Source organism: Pholis gunnellus (assembly GCF_910591455.1).
Source record: "Pholis gunnellus genome assembly, chromosome: 3".
NCBI lineage: Eukaryota > Metazoa > Chordata > Actinopteri > Perciformes > Pholidae > Pholis > Pholis gunnellus.
Window position 1 is genome coordinate 140,111 of NC_136529.1, and position 27,447 is coordinate 167,557.

At 41.8% G+C, this 27,447-nt stretch overlaps 1 protein-coding gene across 2 annotated transcripts in view; it reads left to right on the forward strand.

Annotated features, from left to right (window-relative positions):
* cadpsa (Ca2+-dependent activator protein for secretion a) overlaps positions 1-27,447 on the forward strand; it is a gene marked incomplete at its 5' end in the record, with an annotated part of 193,825 nt that overhangs the window by 65,829 nt on the left and 100,549 nt on the right. For both annotated transcript variants that reach the window (XM_079156889.1, XM_079156890.1), the window contains 6 exons: positions 5,035-5,115; positions 7,560-7,796; positions 10,587-10,708; positions 13,136-13,247; positions 13,331-13,470; positions 20,176-20,242. In XM_079156889.1, coding sequence (XP_079013015.1) covers positions 5,035-5,115; positions 7,560-7,796; positions 10,587-10,708; positions 13,136-13,247; positions 13,331-13,470; positions 20,176-20,242 — 759 coding nt within the window. The remainder of the gene's footprint in view (positions 1-5,034; positions 5,116-7,559; positions 7,797-10,586; positions 10,709-13,135; positions 13,248-13,330; positions 13,471-20,175; positions 20,243-27,447) is intronic.

The window sequence follows — 27,447 nt, forward strand, 5'->3', positions numbered from 1 at the left end:
TTGGGCTGATAAACAATTTGTTGTTTTTAGAGGATTGTTTCAACAACTGTTGAATTATTAATCTAAAAGACACAAAGTAAGTAGTTTGAGGGTATAAATCACTAGATCATTGATGCTTTATGTGTTTGTATGTGTATGTGTGTTTGTGGATTTCAACAAACCAATTAAAGGACCAGTAGTCATGACAACGTTTGCCGGCTGTCTGTTTACTGGAGCAGCAACTCTGTGAGCCAGAGTTCCTCACTCGAGGTACCAGCTCAGCCCGCTGACCCACACAGTGCTGTCCCCATCAGCACCTCCAGGCCCAGCGTCCTCACATGCTCGTCCAACATGACATCGACAGAGAGCAGACACCAGCAGCTCTGATGCTTTTAATAGATCATATCATCTCCTGGTGTAGCTGTTCACATGAAAAGTGACAGAAAATGGATGAAAAGAGAGAGCTTGAGTTGATAAACCTATACAAGTAGAGCGTGTATAGGTTTGATGATCTGACAACACTATTGTTCTAATTCATAACAAAGATCATGGCTTACAATTATTACTTTGTCAGCGGTTTCTACGGTTATGGGACCTCCGTTGTCGCGGTCACAATGCTAGACAGCTGGTGAAGGTTAGGGAACTATCGTAGTCATCATTAAAGGAAACCAACCTTGGCTGTTGGAAATGGGAAACATTGTTGCAACCCAGTCACCCACAAAGATTCTGTATGTTTCCGCAAACCACTGGATATGTTAAACCCTCGACCTCTCTGAATCAGACATATGTTTCATACCAGCCTCGTATCACGCCTGCAGAAACTCTAGAAGTGAATGTATCACATTCCACATTCACATGTAGAATCTGCAGGCAGCGGGACATGGTTGTAGTTTCCGTTTGTAGTCCGACTGGTATTGACCAATCACGTTTGAGCAGGCTTTGGTTGAATGCAGGTAAATAGTCCGTGTGGAGAGCAAAAGAAGCAGAACGCATCGGCTGAAATGCTGGGATTCCTTTTTATTAGAACGAACTGGCTACTTGTGAAACAACCTTGTTGTGCACGTGGGAACTGAACTCCAATGCCAGTCTTGCATCTCATGTTGCTAATCGGACTGTAAACAATGAGCAGCGCACAGAAAAGAAAAAACAGTATCCATAGTTTGCAAAAACTGACGATACCGCCATTTTTTCCTGCTGACTGGGCTGTTTGTCCACTTCGACCTCTAGACCTCTGCAGACTTCTTTTGCTCCTGATGGACATAAGTCATACTTTTTATGGCAGCTAGAACTTAAACACAAAGCATTCTCTGAATCGAGCGATGCTGGCATTTTTTTGCCTGTTTCTTTCTTTGTACGGGTTCACTGAGAAGGAAAACACGTGTCCAGCACTGTTCAATGAATGGCTTCCACCACCATCTGTTCGTCTGTTGACATCTCAGGTCACATACAAACTGAGGCGTACACCGCTGTTGGCATTGGTCCCTTCTTAAAGGACAGATGTTGATGCTTTTTACAACAGTTGGACAAAAATAAAATCAAGGTCTTCTTTCTGAAAAGACTCAGCGAGAAGCAGTGGAGCTGAGCTCAGTCAGTAGGAAAAGGCTCTGCTAGAGGGAACTCATTTGCAGAGGGACAGCAGTGTAACTGGCGCTACTGTTTTGGAGGTTTTCAACGCACTCCCTTTTTGTTCCCCGCTGATCGAGACTCAACAGAGAGCAAAATATTTGGTGAAGGGGTTTAATGCACTTCACTGAGCTGCCCTTTCTCAGGAACTATCACAGGAACTGAAAGATGCTTTGTGTCTTTGTGTTCATAACTAAAGCCATCAGGTATCATGTCATAAAGGGATGACCACATTTGGGACAGTGCAATGAGCATTGAGGAGGGTGAAGTCGCTGTTTTGTAATTTACTGATTTGCGAGTGTGACAGTTGACACACATGATATGTGAGACAGGGGAGACACCAATGAGAAAGATATGGAGCTCAAGCGTAAGTTCAGACAGGAAGACTATACTCTTGCATGCCTAAGTCCGTAGTTTATTTCTCAAACATCTGCCATCACTCCTCACACATGCTCACTCATTATTTCCTTGTTATTGTTTGTGGCTGTCAATCATAATATCAGCTGTTTAGATCAGCTGGTCTCTTCTATCCAATAGCACAACGACACAATGACATCGTTGCTGCTGTCTCTTTAAATATGATGGTCTCTCTACCTTCAGTACGTTCATGCTGCTGTTACACGCCCCTCCACCTCCCCATCACCTCCCAGTCTTCATCAGATTCATCATCTTCATCAACTCATCCTTCTATCAGCCTCATCAGCCACCACCACCACCAGTGTCTGGACTCCACGGGGGGGTTTATACTGTTGCTGCTCAGGGCAGACGCTCCTCCATGACAATTCTTCCTGTAGAGTCCAAGCACCAAAGACTCTGTCAAGACTTTATCATCACATATCATCTGTTAGTAATAAACAATCATCTTTTCTTTATCTGACTTCTCTCTCCTGATTAAAGGACAGTTACTTTACCAGAGCTCCATGTTCAGCACCACATGAGACAGAGGAGCAGCAATGCGACAGACTGGAATGCCCAAAGATTTGTGCATCATTTGGGAAAAACACGATAGTGGCCAAGGAAAGAAACCGTTGACGTCCCATTTTGTATCTAATTGTTCTCCAACTGTCTTCATCATTCTTGAACCGGAACACAACAAAGGTTGAGGATGACTCATTGTCACTCCTGCCACCTAAAAAGAGGCCGAAACGGTTTGAGAATACTAGTTTTGGTTTCAGTCTTCAAACCTATGCTGCTTGTTTATAATATGAATGTGTGAAACTTTGTTGCAGTAAAGCATGTGTGTGTGATAGAAAATAACAACATGGGAGTTCACACACAAAAATGCTCTCCACAACTTTTGACGTGTTTATTCTGTGGTGTGTGTGTGTGTGTGCCATGCTCCTCAGTCAGTTGTAACAGCAGGGGTGTCTTTGTGTAGCTCCACACCCTCCTCACTCTACCTGTCAGTCACTCCCTCAGTCTAATTCCCTTCACCTGCCTCTGATCATTAATCAGTCACTCACTGCCAGATCATTGCTTCATGTCTACCTGCCTGGTTTGCTCGTCTCGTTCCCGGTTTTCCCGTCTGCCTGCCCCGTCTTGCTCCTGCTGGATATCCCCCTCGTCTCTTGTCTTGTCCGTGGATCCCCTGTTGTGTCCTGTGAGTTTCCTGTATTGGTTTCATTGCATTAAATATCTGTTGCACGCTACTCTGACTGGTCTGCGTTTGAGTCCTCCACCATGCCCCGTGACAGATCCACAGACCAACAAGCATCAACTATGTCCATATCTTGTCCTCCGGACCGTTTAACATGGGACAATAGTGCTGCTGACAAAGCTCCCCTGATGCTGTGACAAATGCATTTCCTATAACTTCAGCACAATAAGAGCCCCCCGTCGGTTCACTGTTGGATTTCTCTCAATGGAAAGCAGCAGGAGTGGGACATGTTGCCGTCTCAGGAGGCGTTTTAGATGCGTTCTTAAGTCATCTGTTGCATTACTGTGCAGAGAACGGTTACGTAGAATACGTTATGAGGACACTAGTGCGAGCATGAACCAGACTTTAGCCTGCTCCAGCTCCCTTCTACTCAGCAGGCAGCAGAGGGAGTATGGATCCTGCGGCCCATAGGGAGAGCGCCTGATACATTTCACATGGTTATCAGGTCGATGTTCTGTATCACAGGCCTCTGTACACAGCAAGGCTTCTCTCGGCCAGCTGGAAGGGGAAATACAGCGGCAGTAATATCCCCCAAAGGACATTCGTCTCCATGCTTATGGGTACCAGTGGGCTTGCAGAACATAGCCTTTAGAGAAGAACAATCATTATCAGAACAAGAGTTTTTTTTTATGTAACACATTAATCTAAAAAACATAAAATGATTTGGAGAAAAAAAACACTTAATTGTCCAACAAACTGAAAAAATGACCAGGGTGTGCTGGATCTGTTACAGAAGCCACAAGCCTTCCATGGTGGCCTCGTGGAAGGCTTGTGCCCACACATGTTTAAGTGTGTGTCATTAGGTCCTGTTGAGGAAGGAGCTCCACTAAACACCATTCTGATATGAGCAGCCAGTGGTCTGGAGGTCAGATGTGTAAAAGTCTAAAGTTGAATGCCACTATTCCACCACACACACTCACCATGTTATGAGTTTGACCACGCTGTTTCTATTTAGCTATCATTTAAAACCACGCCTATTCCTGACTGAACTTTTATCATTTAGAATCATTGGACCCTATTTATTATGTTCTGAATGTTTATTGACACCCTCACCATACCGTTTATCAAGACGTCAGCCAGAATAAACAGGTTCTTTTAAGGGCAATATGTTTTTAATCATGTTTTATTTAGCCATTGTATTAGTTTTAAATTAAATTATCTAACATAAACATATGCTTATGGCTTATGTTTCCTGGTCAATCGTCAAGTTGCTTCCACCGAAGTAATCAGTCTGGGCTCTCAATGCAATTCAAAAGAATGAATTATTTTGTTTAATTATAAAGCAGCCGGATGGAAAGCTGTAAAAGTTGGGCAGTCTTATAGGTGTTCGTGTGTGTGCACATAGAAAAGCAGTAAATGAATAAAATGTTCACTCACACTGAGCCGTTAGGTTCCACTTCACAGGGCTGTGTTTCCCTTCTGAACTTAATACTAAGTGCACGAGGACGAGGACCCACTCTTTAGTATATAAGTATGGTAATAAAACAAGTTTAACAATGAACTTCATTCCTCATGCTTAGTGTATTAGATCATTTAAACATATTTAGCTCAGTGAGAATCTGTAGCGGCGTGCTGGAATGTGAACTATTGTGACTGCTTCAGCTGAATGATGGATGATGATTTACTTCTAAACTGCATCGGTATCTGGTGTCAGTTTTAAGTAAAATCTTTCCTTTCGCTGTTTATTTCACATTAATTGTAATTGTACTAACTACTCATAGACATTGTTGTGGTTCAGCTTGTGAAGGACACTGTGTCTGTCTGTGTTTCTCCAGCTGGACAACCCCGATGAGCAGGCAGCACAGATCAGAAGAGAGCTGGACGGACGACTGCAAATGGCAGACCAGATAGCTCGGGTAAGGGACGGGGACGGATGGATGGACTTAACTAACTTTGAATATATGAAAGAGTACTAATTATTAAATAGCACTTAACCGTAACCTTTGTATGTCTCTCAGGGGGGCAGGGGGTATTTAGGGGGAGATAGCAGGTCACTGTAGATAGCACAGATGTGGTATCTAAGTCTTTTGTTATTTGGAGATTTCTAAAAGAATCATATTTTTCTGCACCTCTGTTATTGAAACGTCTCAGAAACGCCCTTTATGTCAATATACATAGTAAAGCAGTACACTGAATGGTCTTGTCTCTCGTGTGTGGTTGTAAAGTGATCATAAAGGCTCATTCTATACATTGAAACATGGTCTCACTATGTGAAATGGCTGCCATGAGGACTGACATCATCACACATGGATATGATTCAAAAGAGACTCAGCATACCCAGTCAACCTCAATCTAATTATTTAGTTATTCATTATTATTAATTCCAAGACTGTTTAGGGCCCTAGTATGCTAAAATATTGAAATAATAAAAGACTAAAGCATGTTTTTTTACCTAACAGCATGTGATTATCATGTAGTCATGTGGAGGATGAGGTCAGATCATCATCCTCCACATGACTACAACACTACAGTTGTTCATCTAATACCATTCTAATTCATTATATATACTGTACATTTTTATTTTTTATTCTATTTCTTCAAATTCAATATCTGCTTATTTTATTGTTCTGTATATATTGTGCATTTCCATACGTAATATTTTATATTTAATTTTACTCTGTAAATTGCTGCTGCTACAAATTAATTTCCCCCTGGGGATGAACAAAGTGTATATCTATCATCTCTCTATGTAAAGTGGGCGTATCTATAAAGGTGTGACTCGTGGGTCCATCAGAACCATCTTCACTCACTTCTCTTTGAAAATGTCCTCATCACTTATTCCCTCACCAACCTCCCTCATTATTTCAACTCCTTCTCAAGAAGCTAGTATGTCATGGTTGGTGCCAGTGCATGCCTGGGGTCTTCTAGTTTTAGATAATAGCAATATATAGCAATATATATAGCAATATACTGTATATTATATAATAAATAGATTGAATGTTCACCCTAGCTTTAAAACGGAGCCTACAGCCTCTTACAGACAGTAATGTCGGGGCCGGATGAGGGGCGATCCCGTGGCTCTCAGAGTGCTTGAAGTTTTAGCTCTACAGTATTCCATATGTTTAATGATAAACTGATTCATTTTCATGTATACTGTTGTAGAATATTTCTATGTTAATCGGGAGAAGAGAGTGTTATTCGCAAATCAAAATAATACAAGTCTTCAAATCATTCAAAGTTGTCCTGTTCCATTTATTCTCTTGCAAGAGGGAGAATCTCCAACAGCTTCACGCAGTCTGCTGGAAGCATTCTTCCACATCAGTTCAAATCTTCAAAAACTATATACTAAAGCAGAAACAGTCTCCGCCTTTAGATAAGTCAAAGATGTCTTACGCTGGCTTATCTAGTCTTCCATTTTCCCTTGATCTCATTGTCAGATACATTTACGTGAACCTAAACATCCCCAGAATAGGAAGAACCCCCAGTGTGAACCCTTGCTCACCTTCCTGTGTCTGTCTTTATGGCCCTCTAAAGTAAAACAGTAACACCCAGTATATGGTCGGGTCGTAAACCATGTTTACACAGAACTATCTGTTCTTAACCCATGTTTGGACAGAGTTAAATGTCTAACTCTGTTCTTATAAGCCGTAAAAGGCTTCTAAACATCTCATACAAATATATATTTTTGCCATTACAATACTCTAAACCAGGGGTCTTCAATGTTTTTCAGGCCAAGGACCCCCAAACTGATAGAGAGATGGAGCAGGGACCCCCGACTATATATATTGTATAAAATTGTGTTTTATATTAAACTGGGCCTTGTGCCATGTATAAACATACCTCTTTATCGTGCATTCAATACTAAGCTATTCAAATAATACAGAGGTTCATATAATCATGTTTTTATTTTAAACATGTGAAGGTACAGTGAGTAGGGGGGCCGTGCCACTGACATTTAGAAACATACTTCATAACTGATACCAATGCCAATATCAATATTCTGTCAATTGCACGATAATCATTCAAAGTGTTCAAATTGACGTTTTCATTTTAAACATAAATGTGGAAACGAAAATGAGTGATGGCCTATTAGTGCCACTGCCATGCATAAACATACCTGTTATCTTGCATACAACACTGAACTATTAAAATAATGGACAGATTCATGTTTGGAAAAAATTTCACGGACCCCCTGCAGTACCTCCGCGGACCCCCTAGGGGTCGCGGACCCCCTGTTGAAGACCTCATGTCAAAGTATAGAGTTCACAGATTTTACAGCTGGTGCTATTCCAGCAGGATATTTTGGCCATTGAGTGGATCATGGTCACTCACTCACTGTCTGCCTTCCTACTGTGGTCAGCATGGTGGAAGGTTTCCCAGGTTTGCCTCCAGAGAGATGGAGGCCATGTTCATCGAGGAGCTGCGGTCCTCGGTCAACCTGCTGATGGCCAACCTGGAGAGCATGCCAGTGTCCAAGGGAGGAGAGTTCAAGCTGCAGAAGCTGAAGCGAGGTCACAACGCCTCCATCATGGACATGGGCCAGGAGGACGAGAACACGCTGTCCAAGTCTGACGTGGTGCTGTCCTTCACCCTGGAGGTCGGTGGACTTAGATTCACTTATTAACAATGTTGGTTTACTAGCAGATAGAGGACATATGTAAGTATGTGGTCTCTCTGGTTAGAAGAAACTCAGTGAACTCCTGGTATGATTTGTTAACTCATAGTTTGGATGAGCCTTCATCCTCTGGGTAGCATAACATGTATTTGAATATTTATGCCCTGAAAGGAAACATTAGACCACATGACAATTATAAACACTTGAATAGGAAGATAGTCTTTAATTATCATAGATCATATCTCAAAAAGTCACACCCATGAAAATGAAATGCTAGCCGTTATGGCCTTCATACACTTAACTGCATTTTAGAAACATAGTTGGCTAGTACCAGCTAATGTTAGAAGTCATCGCTCAATCCCGTAGTGTAGCCTTCTGGCTCACTAGCTCGTCGTGACTCGTGATAGCATTGCATTCTATTTAATATAGGGAAAAGAGAGTTAGTGCTGGTGGTCACAAAACCTCCACTTAGCTGTAATGTCAGGTACAAAATTAAAATTGTCTTCACAAACTCATGTGGCGATCAGAAAACATTTCTACTATTTCTACACTTAGGTAACATAAACTCCCTTAAGCAAGGCATTGACTGTCAGGACGGTCCAGGGAAGCTGGCAGGTTTAGACATACAGAGACATGTTCCTGTTGCCTGGAGTAAAGCGGCAAATGAAGCTCTTCTTCTGATTTGACTGTCATATTAATCCACCTCCCAGTGTTTCTTTATCCCATGAACCCCGGATGGGTTCTCAGGATTAGCGTCTGGAGTTGCTAATGAGAGGAGATGTCCCTCAGGAATCCTTCTGACTGACAGACTGTTTGAACCTCACCTTAATTGGCAGACAGGTCATGTTGTAAAGGAGACGGGGCCAGTATCTCCTTACCACCAATACCTGTTCATCCTCCACAAGGATCCATGGAGCACAACAGTCCAGCAGCACCATGATTGTTTGACTGCCTCCCTGTTGATGGTTTCTAACAGTTTTCCATCTCTTCGAGAGCATAGTCCAGGGGTCGGAAACCCGCGGCTCCGGAGCCGCATGCGGCTCTTCGGCCCCTCTGTTGTGGCTCCCTGAGTCCTCCGTCCACACGGCGTTTAAGCATCGTTTTCCAGATGATCTCTGTCCAGACTTAAACGCCTGAAAACAAATATCACGTGACTATTCACGTACACTGGGCATGCAGTGGGTGCCGGTCCTACTGGTTTTCAAACCTACTGGTTTCCTTCCGTGTGTGTGTTGTGTTCGCATAACAGCAGCAGCTGTTTTCTGCCTCTGTTGCCAGATTCCTCACATATTCACAAACATATTGCTGGAGATCTAAAAGCCACATCTCATATATACTGCGGGGATTAGGATTGTATAAGTGAGCACTACATCACAGCCACGTATGAAGAAATACACTGAAGAAAATATATTTATGGAAAGATCGCATCAACCTGGATTCCAACCCTGTCGAGCAAAATAGTAAAATATAAAAAAACGGCCGCGCTACGCGATCCGCCACTTACATCTTACATCGCTGTTTAGCACCATTCCCCGCAGCTGGCTGATCATGATTTTCAGAGCCCCGCCCTCGGTAAACTATCAATGGATAAATCCAAAAGAAGAAAAGTCACGGAGGAAAATAGAGTTTAATTCTGCGTGGCCATATTAATCTGCTTTCACTGCCAACGATACCGGCTTACCTGAATGCTTGATATGTGGCGAGAAATTAGCAAACGACAAAAAATGTAATGTTGAAAGATGCTTCCAGAACAAACACACAGCATTAGCTGAAAGTATCACGCTGGAGATGAGCGATGAAGAGCGATTCCTCAACTGCTGCAGCAAACTCTCCTCTTCAGAAGAGTTTGATATTGTTATAACACGTAAAATAGCAACAAAATGTGAACAAGTGTCTTTATTGTTGTTCTATAATTTCATAAATACAACAAACTATAGTTTTTGTATATTATAATATAACTATATATAAAACTTTATAAACTGCGGCTCCAGACACATCACTCAGTAGCTGTGGTGGAGTCAGACACCAGACAGAGTTGTCTTTGTTCTCAGTAGGCTGAGCAGCTTTGAAGGTAACTAAATACAACTCTTCTGCTGACTCAACTAGAAAGAAATAGTTACTCTGGACATTGATTGCACTCAACACTCGCTCGACCTACATTTCTTATGATTAATGGGTCATTCTACAAAAGTGCTGTCACTTGCTTTTGCAGACAGTAAATTCCTGTAAGTTAACTTAATAATCACATAAATTATACATATTCAATAATTAAAGACTGTCCTTGCAATAATAAAACTACATTTATTCATCTAATGTACAATGTTTAATTTTGGCAATGTTTTTAAATTGTCTTGTCACTTTTATCATATATGGAAGTGGAGCCTTTACTTTTTATTCAAAACCTTTTTTTTCATGAATTAAATCTCATTCACATTGAACATTACATATATTAAATAGAACATTGACATTTAAAAAAAAAACCATTGAAATAGCTCATTATTATTATCAATATCAAATATATACCAGTCACACAGAATTACGTCATTGGTGTTACTGCTACACACAACACTCTTATTTTGAAATGCTATACTGACCGCAGCTGCGTTTTGTTTTGCTTGTTCACATTGAAACGAACAACGAATCTAATGAATCATGAATTTTCAAAACAAAAGGAGAGAGCGAAGAGAGAGAGCATAGTGGCTTTATTTTCTTCTTTTTTCTTTATTATGTTTAAAGTATATATGTGTGTGTGTGTGTGTGTGTGTGTTGCAGGTGGTCATCATGGAGGTCCAGGGTCTGAGGTCGTTGGCTCCAAACAGGATTGTTTACTGCACCATGGAGGTGGAGGGAGGACACAAGCTGCAGACAGACCAGGCTGAGGCCTCGAAACCCACGTACACACACACACACACACACACACACACACACACACACACACACACCTCAAAACAAAACCTCCATCACCCTGTTCACAATCTCTCTGGAGATTTACAGGTCAGCACATGGTGTGGAGGATAGCTTTAGTAAACAGTTCTTTAACAAGACAACACACACTGCCATCTGCTGGTCAGATAACTGTGTCTCACCTGGAGACTGTACTCTGTGTAGATGATGAAATGTGAACGCTCTATGCAGTGTTCTGTGCATGTAGGACAGGTGTGAAAGGCATTTGATGGTGTTCCATGCCCCTTCTAATCATATACAGCATTTATCCATAACCTCATTCAACTTTACAGTCCATATCATCAGGTTGGGGCTCATTGTACAGACAGTTTAACTCCCTCCACCTCTCCAGCACCCTGCTGCATTAGCATTTAGGTTTAGTGTCAGGAGATGTTTGGATAACACTGTAGAAGCGCTTGTGTACATGGATACAAATGTCAAAAGTATGTTCACTCAACAGTGTTTGGATAGCATTTCATTTCATGATTCACCGCGGTGACAAATCAGTTTGCCTCTTCATAACTTGCATGCTTATTTCCATAATTAAGCACCAATGAAAGTGACGATGGTAGCCACTCATTCATTATCTCATCACTTCCACCTCCTGTTTCTCTGGATTCAGTCTTGTTTGTTACTGTTGATAAGTTCAAGCTGTATTATTAGTACAGTAGACGTAAGAGAGGGGAAAATTGTAGCATTTTGGTTGCCTCTAAATGTTTTATTCAGCGTTGTGGTTGCAAAAAAAACAAGATTGCGACGGCCAAAATGGCAAACTCGAGGCTTCAAAAACATTGTCCACAAACCAGTGGATGAGGTTACGATGACATCATCTTCTTCCTATAGACAGTCTATGGGAGCAATGTATTTGTTGTGTTCTTTCTTGTTATGTTCTGTTTTGAGTTACATATACTTTGTAACTGAAGGAAATAAGTCGGCTAAAAAGAATAATTCGAAAGCATAGCATACTTATGTGCAGGTTTTGTCTTCCAGGCCATTCATTATTTAAATTGAATTTGCCTAAACTAACATTAGTTCTGTGATGGAATACTCAAACATATATACGTCATTACCACAGTCGAAATCCCTTTAACCTTATAAGCTATAAGTTGGACCTCAAAAAAGTGTCTGTCATAATAGTCCGCAACAAAATGAATATTTTTTGATGTTAGTACAAATTAAACAGTCTTCTCATGTCATTACATGGGTCACTATATATAATCAGCAGAATATAGTCCCAGTAGCAATATAAAGGAATATTGCAGGCCAGGGTATTATCTAATTCACTTGTAGCTACTGTAAATGTTAATCTTTTCAGTCTCTGCAGGAACATTACAGGGACATTGTGTTCAGTCACTGTGACACAGTTTTAGGAGGTTACAGTACCTGCTCATTTCACATGTGAGTGGCTACATGATATTAATGTCAGCTAATTACAAATGATTACCTCATTAGAGTATGTAATGTTTAAGAAAAGACGGTGTGTGATCTCTTATTCACTACTAGACAGTTTGGGTTATGTCAATTATCAGAAAACAAGGCTTATGTTGCAACATTATACGCATTGTTTCCCTCTGCAGAGATGATAATGTGTGGACAGACCTGACAGCGCTGTGGAGATCGCTCTAAGCGAGAATACGGTCAAGCTGTTACGCCCATCTCAGGCTCTATAAACAGATCACAACTATTGGAGAAATACCAAACTGACATTGTTTTGATTAAATGTGGTCGAATGCAGAAGGTGTATTGGGTGATAAAACACAATGTTGTTTGTGTCATTAGCTTAACTGCAGTTTAGTCTAAAGCCAGTTACTCTATCCTGATTCAAACACAACATATCTTGAACCGGTAAACAGCCATTTAAACGAGATATACGTTCCATAACTCACAACTTTGTTTCATGCATGAATAGTTGAAAATGAGACAAAAAAAATGCATTAAGGCAAAGTTAACAGATACTTTGTTTTACTCAGCAGTAAAACAAACCGAATGTATGCTAGTCTTTCATATTCATGTTCATAAGTAGACTACATTTATCAGTACAATATGAACATTCAGTGGCTCGAAGATGTACTGCAGATGGAAATGTTAAATAAAAGACGAGGGAAGATATTCTGCAAAGTGAATTGGCGACCCTAATGAAATCTCCTGAGACACCCCTGTGGGGCCCGACCCAGTGTTTGGGAAACGGTTGCTTTAGAAAAGCCTTAAACACCACTCGAGGTCATCGGGGTGTTAAGTAGAATGTTTGACTTGAAGCCTGGCTGCTGCAGAACATGGACGGGTAATAACGAGACATCATGATCGCTAACATGGTGCTTGCTGTCTTGTGTTTGTCCCTGTGTGTGTGTGTGTGTGTGTGTGTGTGTGTGTGTGTGTAGTTGGGGTACACAGGGTGACTTCACCACCACCCAGCCGCTCCCTGCTGTGAAGGTGAAGCTGTTCACTGAGAGCACAGGAGTGTTGGCTCTGGAAGATAAGGAGCTAGGGAAGGTAGGAGACAGCCAACGTGCTACATTGGTATTCTAAATCTTGCATAGCGTGCACACACATTGCTACGATGTGACTGTTCCCAGGTTGTGCTCCACCCGACTCCCAACAGTCCCAAGCAGTCTGAGCTCCACAAGATGACGGTGTCCAAAGGCTGTCCAGACAATGACCTCAGGATCAAACTGGCCATTCGCATGGACAAACCACAGAACATGAAGCATTGTGGGTAAGTGACGGTGACATTCTGCATGCTTGTAGCAGCAGTGACTTTGAGATGAGATGCTGATTCTGATTTCTCAGATTGTCCGTTGTTGTGGCATCAGGGCTCAGTACACTGCTCTCAGCTGGATAAACTATTTCAAGCTGGTTTTTACCAAAACAGGGATGGAGCTAAACCGGTCTCAGAGACATCTGCTCAAATGGTAAAGCTGCTCTTTTACAAACATTGGAGGTCATCTATTTTACTGTAGCAAGACTACAACATTCAGGGATTATCCTGCCGTGGCATTAAAATACAATACTTCTCTTGTTAAGAAGAGAAGAGAGATGTGATTCAGCTTGGTGTATCACAACGCATCTCTTCAGAGGCAAGTTGGATGCTAAAGGAAAATGTGCCTTCTTTTATGTGGATGTCCTATCAGTGCTGATTGTAAATGTAGTCCAGTGAAGAAATAGATTGCTGCTACGTTTACCGAGAACATGTACATGTACTTTCCACAGTTGCAGCATTCAACAACTCTGGTTTGGTCCAAATAAAAACTTAATTAACAGAGTGAGATGTTGAATTATGCTGGCTCTACAGCATTGGTGTTATTATAGGCCTGACTTAGACTTAGGGGTCAAGGGGGTCACGTGAGGATCCAACAGAAACCAGAGTTCCATAAGGCATCAATGTCTTTATCTTGAGCTATGTCAGACACAGGCTTTACACACAAAGTGTCTTATTTGCTATGCACTACACTATGACTCTATCTATTGTTCTATTGCACTATGGAATAGTTTTACTGGAGGTGCTTTGCCCAAAAGATAATGTTTTGCCTTCCTCTTGTGGTTTTCAGATCTTAATTCAATTCAATGAATTGTTTTCCGTATGCTTTGGCACTAAGTTGAGAGTGGTCTCTTCTCGCCTTGTGGCGCTGAGAGCAGGGCCGTCCTTCAATAAGATGTTTGGCGGTTCAATCCCCGGCTCCGCTAGTCGCATGTCGATGTGTCCTTGAGCAAGACACTTAACCCCTAAATGGCTCCTGCAGCTGTGCCTACGGTGTGTGAATGTGATAGAATCTGAATTGTAAGTCGCTAAAAGCGTCTGCTAGATGACTGTAAGGTAATGTAAATGTTCATTTGTCCGGCAGGTAGCTGCTTTATTTATTGTTTAATTTAATTTTTTTAAATCACAAATTTGCCTCAGAAGGCTTTACAATCCTCTGACCTTTGACCCTCACATCAGAACAGGAGGATCCTCTACCAGGATGGACAGAAGTGTGATAGATGTCATGTGTACACAACGAACAACAGAACAGACATTATTCATATCATGAGTAGTGAGTATAATAATGCTGGATAAGGTAGACGAATGATAATAAAATAAGGAATGGTATCAGTAATAGTACAAGAAATGCGACTACTAATATATAATAATAATAATAATAGAAGCAGTGGGTGTCAGGCAGGACCGGCAGGAGGCAAGACCAGGGTCCAGATAAAACCAGGATCCACGGAAGCCTGTGAGGAGAGAAAGCACAGAGGCTCCGGGGGAGAAGCAAAGTCAGTAATGAGCATTGATGAGATATGAATCTCTACTGCACACGCTTCATTTTCCACTGCAGTCAGACTTGAGACATGATGAGGCTTCTACAACATGTTAGTGGTTGATCAACAGCAGTAAACTAGGCCATGGACCCCATGTGATCAGACATTTTACATGTCATGGGAGGAAAATCACTGGTGCATTTGACATTTATGTGTTTAGTCATTTTTTTACGTAGCATGTCATAGATTTTATCAAATGACTTTTCAAATGAATCTGCACTTTGCACCTACCTTACCCCACAATGACAGAGAGGAGCCGAGGCAGTGTTCACTGTGATGGATTAGCTAGTGTACTGAAAGGAAGTGAAACAACTCACACAGTTGGTGTTAAATGCGGTATTGGTAATCACGTTTTACACCTGTAAAGACTCAAATACTTCAGCTGTGCAGAGAGACTCAGTCTGTGCTTTCACATCTTTGTTAGGGAATGAGTCTGCTCAGAACAGGTGTGTGTGTGTGTGTGTGTGTGTGTGTGTGTGTGTGTGTGTGTGTGTGTGTGTGTCTTCTAAAAGTGGTATTTTACACAAATACATATCGCTCTTTCCTTATGCCAACTGCACACTGATGTCCTGAGTACAGAACACTATTATCAGGAGTCTTTGGCTATTTCATTCATAGCATGCTGTCAATGTAGACTATGAACACATGCAAAGACTTTATCCTCAATATTCACATACATAATGACTTTACATGAAGATCACATGAACATATTACTGTATTGTACTGAACATGAAATACAGTATTTGTTGTGCACACCAGAGAAGAAAACTGAATCCGATGAGTTAAGAGAATCTACTGTGACATGCTGTGAGGCAGCACAAGCCGTGAAATAAGAAAAGATGAAATAATCCTTTCATTGTCCCGCAGCGGGGACGTTTGCAGGAGGACAGTCAGAAGAGAAGGGTCCTTTCTGTTGTCCTGAGCTGCATGTCAGTAAAGAGAACGGTCTGAACAGTTGTAGAAAAATAAACTCGGTATACAAAATTATAATAATATATAAAAAAGGAATGATAATAGTAACACACTATAGCTTCATGTCAGTGAGCTGATCCTAAAACCAGCGTAGAGACTCAATACCACCAACAACTGGACTGGTGTGGCACAGTAGACTAACAGTTAGTCTTGGCACGCTTCTCCTAATAATTGGACTAACCAATTATTAGGAGAAGCGTGCCAAGTTACAGACTTTATGAGTTTAGTGGGAGGGTTGAGGGTCCTGCTCCTGAAATATCTCAGTGTCCCCCCTCCAGCCTCAAACCCTGAACCCTGAACCCTGGAGGACTCACTGACGTCACCTGGTGAGTGGGTGAGTGTGAGAGGCTGTGAGGGCTTGAGATGGTGTAAATATGAACGGGACAGCACTTTGCTGCAACATATCACGTTACCATGACAATGACAAAAAATATGATTTATAATTGTGTGTATTTATGTTATATTATATACTCCCTGATTTGAACATCTTCTGGCTCTTTCCTCACAAGATGAGGTCATTTCAAATAATCTATTTACTTGTTTTTGTCAATAACAAAATTCCATATCTGATGAATAAATCAGATTTTTTGTTCAATCTTTAACCCTTAATGTTCTGAGTACATGTAATAGTCCAAGCTGAACACACTGAGCCGTCCTCTTTCTTTACGTCTCCATGCTTCCACTGATTACCCCGTGTTTAACGTTGCATTGCAATGAATTGTGGGTAATTCCCTTGGGCAATGTCTGCATCTAATGCTGATTTACCTCAAAGTCTGTGAGTGCATGAGTGTGGAGATTGGGATTGGGCCTTCAATTGTGCTGGACAGACTATCCATCACGTGAGTGAGTAGAGCGACTGTAGGCCTGCAGTGGCAGTCTCTGAGGCAGAGTTTCACACACTGGTGCACACACACACACTTCCTGCTTTAAAGCATTGCTCATCTCTCTGTAGCTGAAAGCTGCTTCTCTCCCTCCCTCCCCTCCATATGCTTTCTTTTGGGAGCCTTGGAGGAGGCTGCTGGGCTGCCCTGTAAGATGCCCACACTACCTCTCTGTAACGTGTTACAGGCCTCACTCTCTGCACAGCCAGCAGGCGAGGCCTCATGTGTCACCTCCTGGATGCTGCTTTATTTAGGACGACAGGCAGAAGCAGCTCTGGGGGGGACCGGGGGGAAAGGCACACCGAGGCACACTAAGTCGGGCTCACCAGGGACACCCACAGCTGGACCGGGAGCAGCAGAGGCAGATCAAACTGGGGTCCTCACCCTCAGATGTTCTTTTACAACAAAAGCCCTCTCCCCGTCCTTCTCCGTTTGCATCACGTTGTCATTTCAGATCTAAAAGAGGACTCTTTCTTACAGAATACACACTTCCATTTAGAGAAGGGAACGAAGAGATCGAGCATGCTGACTGCCACACTGTGCTGTCTGTCTGAATGAAATAATGAGAGCAGGCTCTGAGCTCGCCACATCAGATTTAAGAAAGTATCATAAGCAGATGACTGATGGACTTCTCTGTAGTTGGCAGAACTACTGGTATCACTTGATATCCTGCTGTCTTTTTCTTTACTTAATAAAACACTTTACTTCAAATTCAAAGTGATTTGAGTCTGGGATTATGACCAACCTTCTGAACCAAATTAATGCCAGCATTATGATTCCTGTGTTACATCTTGTCTCCCTGTATATTGGACGTGGACACTACCTTTCAGTGCCTGTCATGTAGGTCCATGAGCACAGCAAATAGAGGCCATTAATGTGTGTTTATAGATATAGAAAATGCAAACAATATCATCATTTCTTCCATATCTTTCAATTTGAACTCTTACTACTCTGACTAAGCCTCTGATGGCTACTTTAAGTTTCGTTTTTCAATAGTCACGTGCTCGCCCACTGACCAATCACAGCACACACTGCACCTCACTGCAGAGCTGCTCCTGCAAACTGAGCTGCACGTAATGCTGACGTACTTGTAGGCCAGCTAGCAGCTCTGACACGTCAAAGAATACGCCCAACATGTCAAACTAAAGATCTGATTGGTTGAACACTATGACAATCAACAATATCGTCCCCATTCACTTAAACCGCACATGGAGGCACTGGTGAGTCTGCAGGCCTCGGGCCTCTCTTCTACCTAGAGACACAGAGGTGAAATCTGATTGGATAAAAGTTCTACTTAAAACAAGCTGCACTGGAAGCAGAGCAACTGAGGAAGACAGTAACTGTACAATGAGAAAATAAGATAATGGGAAACATATTTTTATAAATTATGATACATGTAGTGTATTTAAGACAAATTATAAAATAGCTCTAACTTTGTTATTCTGTTTACGCCAGCAGAGAAGGCTTTGCCCTGATGGCCCGCGACTGATATATATATATATATATGTTGTTAAATTTCTGAAAATGCTTCATGTATCTGTGACTCCAGATATGAGATTATTATATATTGTGTGGTTGTTGAGCTTCACTTTGTGGCTGAATGAATGTAGAGTTAAACCTGTTTCGTCATCATGTCCACATCAATAATCTTCACAACTTACTCTGATGGTTATTATGATCAAGGTATATGTTCAAAACCATTGTGAATTACTCTCATAATATACAGTCCGACTGATCGCTGTCTATGCTCATCCATCGGTTTAATCAAAGCTCTTCATCTTTATTGTCATGCAATGTGTGTGTATTGTGTGTGTATACTGTCGTAGAATATTTCTATGTTAATCGGGAGAAGAGAGTGTTATTCGCAAATCAAAATAATCCAAGTCTCCAAATCATTCAAAGTTGTCCTGTTCCATTTATTCTCTTGCAAGAGGGAGAATCTCCAACACAGCTCTTCACACAGTCTGCTGGAAGCGTTCTTCCACATCAGTTCAAATCTTCAAAAACTATATACTACAGCAGAAACAGTCTCCTCCTTTCGATCAGTCAAGGATGTCTCACGCTGGTGTATCTGATCTTCCATTTTCCCTTTGATCTCATTGTCAGATACATTCACGTAAACCCTTGCTAACCTTCCTGTGTCTGTCTTTACGACCCTCGAAAGTAAAACAGTAACAGTCAGTATGTGGTCTGGTCGTAAACCATGTTTGGACAAGCCTAAATGTCTCTACCTCTGTTCTTCTAATCTGTAAAATGTTTCTAAACCATTTCATGATACTGATATATATTTTTTTACCATTACAATACCACCACACAGTGTGTAACCCAATGTGTTACTAAATGATGCTCCCTTAACTAAGCTGCTCTCTGTATTATGTATTTTACTCAGATCACGGTCTCAGTTTCAAACACGTGGTTAAGATTGTAAAATACAGAAGTGCTTGGTTAGGTTTATTAAAACAACATCATGGTTTGGCTGAAAATTGAAACAAAACAAAAATTCAACAAAAGTACTATGTACTATGTCGAGGCAACATAAGTACATACACAAAACACAAACAGCAGTCCTCCACCAGAATTCCTCATGAATTCTGCAGATTTATTTGAATCTTATTTGTGATTCGTTAAACGCAACTGTAATCCACGACAGAATAGGTTTCCCTTGAAACTTAATTGACAGTGCACTTTGTGTGGGAATGTACATTTTAGGAGACGGAGCTGTCGTTTGATTGTAACTTCATCTGTAGTTAAGAGCCTACCCTCCAATTCATGTCTTTGAAGTGTCGGTGTCCTAACAGCCCAAAGTCCTCTCTAGATGTCTGCTATGCATTTGACCTGTCGAACACAGGTGCCACTGATACAATGAACTATTAACACTTTAGATGTCCGAGTTCCAGACTCTAACAGATGGTTTACAGGCACAACTAAACAGATCAGTGGCATTGTTAGTGTCATTAGATACAGTACTGTGCATTTCCTGCTTTGACATTTATCTATCTGAAGAGAGGTGTCTCAGCTAAGACACAACACACTGGAGGTAGACCACAACAATGAGGTGAATCACTGTGCTGTATCTGGTTGCAGTAATGACATTTAACCAGGAGAGGTCAGTGATGCACCACACCATCACTCTGTGCGTCCTCTCTGTAGGTATGACCTGGCAGTACAGACAGAAGCAAACAGCTTCTATATCAGCTGCATAAAGGCCACGCTGAGAAATCTCTGTAAAAGTTGTATTTTTCTAAATGAGTTTTTTTTAAACCCTACAGGTACCTTTGGACTATTGGCAAAAACGTGTGGAAAAGATGGAAGAAACGGTTCTTTGTGCTGGTTCAGGTAAGCACAGCTAATCCAGTCCAGTTCTCTCCTGTAAAACACAACCAACCACAATGAATGGTACACTACATGTAGGCTCAGTGTTTGATGGCAGCAACATCTCTAAAGTCTTGGTTGCCACTCAGTCATGAAACGAAATGTATTTGTACAACCATGTCAGCAGCACGCCTTAGTGCTCTCAACCTGAGGGCATCAGATTTATATTTTGACATTTGTCTGATTGAATGGTTTGTGCTATAGTGTCCATGCATTCCTTTCATGCTCAAGACCCAAATCCAAGCTGCCATAAGTCTCATCCTCTGCCTTTGTCAGTCAGACACACCGATGTTTCTCATTCAATCAATCAATCAGTCAAGTAACAGAAAAGTCATTTGCACCTTTTTTGAAAATGAAATAATGCATTTTCTATTTTGTCTGTGATATATATTGGTAATATATGTATGTATATATATATATATATATATACAAGATTTTGATAATTGTAATATTCATTGTACATGCCACTATTTCATAGAACACAAAATGTTTGTCTTTAAAACAAGAGCATGCTCGGCAGATGAATCACTAACTAAAACAATTCCTAGTTGCAGCCCTCTAAAGACTTAGGTCTAAATGTACATACACATATTTTGTACATCCTAAGTTATTAAAGTGTGGGCCTTCATTTTTCTGTGGTGTAGCAGCTTACCCAGCGTGACCAAGTTGACAGGGTCTCAGCATTGGATAGTTTACCAACTGGCTTTCTTTAGAGAACTACACTGGAACTAAATCCATCCACTCCAGTTTTTACATCTCCATCTATAAAAAGCGGAGAAGGTGCAACAGTAATAGACTGATGAATGTGATAAATTCATATTCGGAACACCAATAATAAAACATCTCGAGGGAAACTTCCAAACAAAGACATGTTTCTATTATACTTTGAAAACCACAAGATGAAATATGGACAGAGGTGAATGCACGGTGAGCTACAGAGTTGGATCACACCCAGGAGAAGAACCCTGATCCGCCTCCGCTCTGCTCTGTGGCTCTAATATTTTCACTTGCCACATGTGTGTGCAGCGGGAAAGAGAGATGCAGCCAAGCTGTCTTCCCTCGGCTGTCAGAGGAATGATGGAGAGGCCAAGCAGGCTTTTGTCAGGAGACGGGGTGGCGGGGGCGTGGGGGCCGGTAGCGGCCATTTCCTGGTGGCTCTGTTTTGGGAGGTGGGCAGCAGGCAGGGTGGGGGGCGGTGGGGTGGGGGCGGCCTGTCTCTTGTGCGTTGCAGAGGATATGTCTCAGAGCTACAAGTTGACAGGGGATTGACAAAGTGGAGTGAACACTAGCTGGCCTAACACTCCCAGCTAGAAAAGCCTGAGCGCCGCCAACTTGAAGCCTCCCACTTGCTCCCAGCTAAATATATAGCAAGTGACAAATACTGGTCAATAGACAGCGCGCTTGTGTGTGTTTGTATTTATGTCTGTCTGTGTATGTGCATGAATGTATGTCTTGAGGAGCAGAGACACTCTGTGTGGGTCTGAGTGCACATTTCTGTTGCTGTTTTAGATTACTGTGCAGTGTATTTCCTTTTTCTTTGCTCACTGTCTGTTTTTGTGTCTGCCTTTACCACTACACACTTTCATTTGGTTTTCTTTTCAGACTTCAGACTTTTAATTACCCATAAAATAATGATATACAGTCCTCCACACTGTTGATTCTATTGCAGATAATGAAGAGAGTACACATGCACGGACCTACAAGAACATACACAGTAACGTACTGCAGTACTATTCAAGAGTACTTCAAGAAAAACATTTAAGGATCAGCATTTTTGTTCACTTTTCTGCATCGTAGTTGCATTTGTTTGATGCACATTTGCACATTTTTCTTATACTTATACAATTCTTATTTACTTATATTCTCTACATATATTGTCACATTATGTGTATCATTTACATGTTACATAGTCATTTGTTTCGATTTTACGTGGTGGTTTGTTTCTATTATTTCTTTGTGCTTATCTGTAGGAGCAACTGCAACGTTTTTCTTCCAGATTCTGGTAACTTTATTAAAAACAGAAAACAATTAAACAAGCTAAAAATGCTAAAAATGTTTTTGATAATGCCAATGAATGTGAAAGACACCACTTGTTCCACTTGTCGTTAGAAGATATCAGTGATCCTACTTGCACTGATTTATTTCCGGTTTAAATGTGAAAATGAAACACCTCCTAAAGTAATGTGTCACAGCTTTTGTTGAGATCATACTCTCCAATAATTACTTGTCTTTTAAAGATTCTTTTTTTCTACAATTAAAACTTGAAATGTGAGAAGTACACCGTTTGTTGCATGCTGGAGAAGGGTTTGTTGAATCTGTAGCATTGGAGGAGATATCTGGATGACCAATATCTTTACACAGTGATTTATTAATCTTCAAATGATGAATACAGTCTTTCACACCTTAAATGAAAAGTTTGATATTTTGGAAAATATCAGGTTGATCATTACTTTACTTTGTTTTAGTAGGGATTAAAAAAAACATCTAACTCTCTGCAAGAAATCAAATAAACATATTTCCCAAAACTTCAAACTTAACACAGGATAACATGATCGTACTTCTGGCTACTACAGAGGGATGGAGGGAGATCTGAAGATGTGGCCTTGGATGTCACTAGCAAACTTAAGTTAGCTTAGCATTAGCTAAGTGAAATTATGGACGTAAATGAAAATAAATCAACAGTGACTCTTGACTGCAGTTTTGTTGTATGGGAACATTATTTTTAGACGGTTGTACTTGTACCACAATGCGATGCTGCATCACTGCTGCAGGAGGTGAGCAGTTGTATGTTGTCACCACTTAGTTGGCAGCACGAGTAGGATTATGAGTGCAGTTACTTTATAAAGTCTTCTACATTCATCATTGACAGCTGACTCGTACCACCCTTCAAGAAAACATAGGCTCTAGAGTTTTTACTAGTGCTGGGCAACGATTACAATTTGTAATTGCGATTAATCACATGATTTTTTTCTATTAATCGCATTGTTATGCGCAAAATTCAATAATGAATTCATCCATCCATCCATCCATTTTCCTCCGCTTATCCGGGGTCGGGTCACAGTGGCAGCAGGCCAAGCAGGCTGACCCAGACTTCACTCTCGCCCGCAACATGTTCCAGCTCATACTGAGGGGTCCCGAGGCGTTCCCAGGCAAGCTGGGAGATATAATCCCTCCAGCGTGTTCTGGGTTCTTGGACGTACCCGGAAAACCTCCAGTGGGAGGCGTCCAGGAGGCATCCTAATTAGATGCTCGAACCACCTCAGCTGACTCCTTTCGACGCGAAGGAGTAGCGGCTCGACTCCAAGTTCCCTCCTGATGTCCGAGCTCCTTACCCTATCTCTAAGGCTGAGCCCGGCCACCCTACGGAGGAAACTCATTTCGGCGGCTTGTCCTTGTGGCTTGACCTTGTCCTTTCGGTCACGTCCCAGAGTTCGTGACCATAGGTGAGGGTGGGACCGTAGACCAGTAAATTGCAGCGTCTGCTTTACTGCTGTAGCCGCACCGATCCGCCTGTCGATCTCCCGCTCCATCTTACCCTCACTCGTGAACAAGACCCCGAGATACTTGAACTCCTTCGCTTGAGGTAGGCACTCCGTCCCCACCTGGAGGGAGCAATCCACCGGTTTCCGGCAGAGCACCATGGCCTCAGATTTGGAGGTGCTGCTAACTCTCATCTCTGCCGCTTCACACTCGGCTGCAAACCGCCCCAGTGCTTCTGGCTACTATCAGAATCAGAATCAGAATCAGAACCGTTTATTGCCATGGTATGTTGAACATACAAGGAATTTGACATGACGGGAAGGTGCTTAACATTTAACAATCAACAACAACAACAACAATCAGTGCAAGTAGAAACAAAATAATATTAATATTGGGATATAAAATAAAGTAAGATATAAAATAAAGTGAAACATAGAATAAGGATGAAATATAAAATAAAGTGAAATATAAAATAAAGTGCACAAACGAACCGATAACAGGACTATAAACAACGAACAGATAACAGGACTATAGACAAGTAAGATGTGTAGTGTAAAAGTGTCGAGTGAAATACGGATCGAAGGGCTGCAGGGGAGTGACCGGTAGGAATTTTTCCTGGGGATGACAGTCAGTGGGGGTCCCGGGCTCTGTTAATGAGCCCGACTGCGGAAGGGAAGAAGCTGTTCATGTGTCGGGAGGTCTTGGTTCTGCAGCGTACCAGACCGTGATGGAGGAGCAGAGGATGGACTCAATGATGGCTGTGTAGAAGTGCACCATCATTGTCTTTGGCAGGTTGAATTTCTTCAGCTACCTCAGGAAGTACATCCTCTGCTGAGCCCTCTTGGTGATGGAGCTGATGTTCAGCTCCCACTTGAGGTCCTGGGTTATGATGGAGCCCAGGAAGCGGAAGGACTCCACCGTGTCGACGGGGGAGTCACACAGGGTGATAGGGGCTGGTGGGGCTGCATTCTTCCGGAAATCCACAACCATCTCCACTGTCTTTAGAGCGTTGAGCTCCAAGTTATTCAGACCGCACCAGGTCACCAGATGATCAGTCTCCCACCTGTAGGCGGACTCATCCCCACCAGAGATGAGTCCAATGAGGGTGGTGTCATCCGCGAACTTAAGGAGCTTGACGGACTGGTGACTGGAGGTGCAGCTGTTGGTGTACAGGGAGAAGAGCAGAGGGGAAAGAACGCAGCCTTGGGGGGAACCGGTGCTGATGGTCCGGGAGGCTGAGACGTGTTTTCCCAGCTTGACGTGCTGCTTCCTGTCAGACAGGAAGTCTGTGATCCACTTGCAGGTGGAGTCGGGCACGTGCAGCTGGGAGAGCTTGTCATGCAGCAAAGACGGGATGATGGTATTGAAGGCAGAGCTGAAGTCCACAAACAGGATCCTGGCGTAGGTTCCTGGGGAGTCCAGATGCTGGAGGATGAAATGAAGGGCCAAGTTGACTGGGTTAGAGATGGTAGTTAGTTGACTACAGAGGGATGGAGGGAACAAAAGTGCAATAAATTTGGTTTGCAAACACTTTAAACAAATAAGGTTATTTTTAACAGCAGTATTCCCTTTACACAGTAGCCGTTATAATACAGTTATGATTCTGATAATAGATATTCAGCCGGTGTTCATAACTTTACCTTCATGTGTGTAAGAGATGCAATTTGAAATATACACCTTGAAAACTGCAAACCTATCTACGTCATGTTTGTTAAATTCTCAGTAGTGATAACTAAATGATATGCTTATTATACATATTCCAAACAAAAACACTTTATAAACTCAAAAAAAATAATTTAAATGAATCATTGCTTTTATTGGTATTTTGGTCAGACACATATGCAACGCTGATTACCGTAATATGTGTGGTATTTGTTATAAATGTACGTTGGTACATAGAGAGTGATAAGAAGCTGTACATGGAGGGACTTAGGACCCAGGGGAACGTAGGTGAAGGAAACAGGAAGAGAGGTCGGCCGGCCGGTTCTTGTGTTAAAAATGTCCGCTTAATAATAAAAAAAAACTGCGTTAACGAGCGATACTATTGTCAGCGTTAATTAATGAATGAGTTAACGCGATAATAACACGTTAACTTGCCCAGCACTAGTTTTTACATGAATGCCTTTTTTAAAGGGAGCCAACAATGAATACAAATTAATAAATCATACGACGTGCTTATAATAACTGTGTTTAGATTGCTTAAAATGAGCTTGCTACAAATATATTTTTACATATTTTTTTCCAACTTGAATATTTAGTTTAATATATATTTTCCAATTTGATCATCTTGAATATGCTATATTAAAGGGTATACCTGACGAACAAATATCTAAAGTAATTTAAGAATACTGACTAAATAATATACTTAACTGTACATAGTGTTAGAAGTGATTGTCCTTGTTACTACAACCACCAGAGCTTGGACTAAATTAGGGGATGAAATCGGCGTATATGACTCTCACTACACTTCTTTTTCCCAGTGTTCAAACACTCCCTCCGTCTCATCTCACTCCTCCCTCTCGTCATCCATTTCTCTTACTTTACCTCCTCCCATCCTCTGCTTCCTCTACGATTTACATCCTCTTCTTTTTCCTCCCTGTTGTTTAACCCTTGCCTGTCCTCTCTTCCTTCCTTATCCTCCACACTTCCTCTCTGTCCTTAAATCACCTCCTCCTCTTCCTCCTCCTCCTCCTCCTCCATGAGTTCATATGGTTTGTGGTTGTGGCCTGAGTCGCCCCCCCCCTCAGATTACAGACCGGCTAAACCTCGCATGTGCATGGTGGACTGAGTTTAATTGCGCATATATCCACATCTGTCTTTCTATTGACTTCAACTCAATTCACTTTACTTCACTTCAGCTTAGCTCCATTCAGTTCAGTGCATGTTCAGTTCCCTTTAGCCCAATTGATTTGTATTTGCCTTCACTCTATTTCAGTTTGAATCATCTTAATTCAGTGAACCTGAATTCACTTCACTTTATTTGAGATCGCTGAATTTCTGTTCGGTTAAATTCACTTTATTCTAATTCACTTCAATTCAGCTCAGTTCAGTTCAATTATGTCAGTTCACTTGATTTTATATTCATTTCATTTTAGTTCAGGTCACTTCATTTAATTTCAGTTTGCTTCAAGTCAGTTCAGTTCAGTTTCATTCAATTGAATTCGCTTCAATTCATTTTTTGAAAGTTTCAATCAAATGATTATGCTTTTGACTTTGAAGTTTGTTTGTGAACACACATGCCATATCCAACAAATCATCTCCAGTATTCATGTCCATGTGTTTCCTGTAATGATGTGAAGCTAAATGACTGCAGCCATCCCCTTCACTCTCCTCACTCTTCCTTTCTCCTTCTTCATCACCGTCTCTCCCCGTCCCTCTCTTCTCTGCTGACTGACAGCTGAGGGAGAGAGAGGGAGAGGCAGAGAGATGGTGTTTCGGGGTACGGGTGGAGGGGGGGTCGGTAGTTTAGACTCTGATTTGCCAGTGCGGTGTCCTGGAGGCCAGGGAGCTGCTGGAGAGTAGGTCCGATTTCCTCTATCCTTTACTTGGCCTCAGGTCTCATCAGCACTGTTGTGGGGAATCTCATTTGTCACACACACACACATACACACAGAATGCAGCTGCAGCTAGAGTGAGAGCTGCCACTTGCAGCGGCAGAGGTGGCGACAGCGGCAGATTGGCCAGGCCTG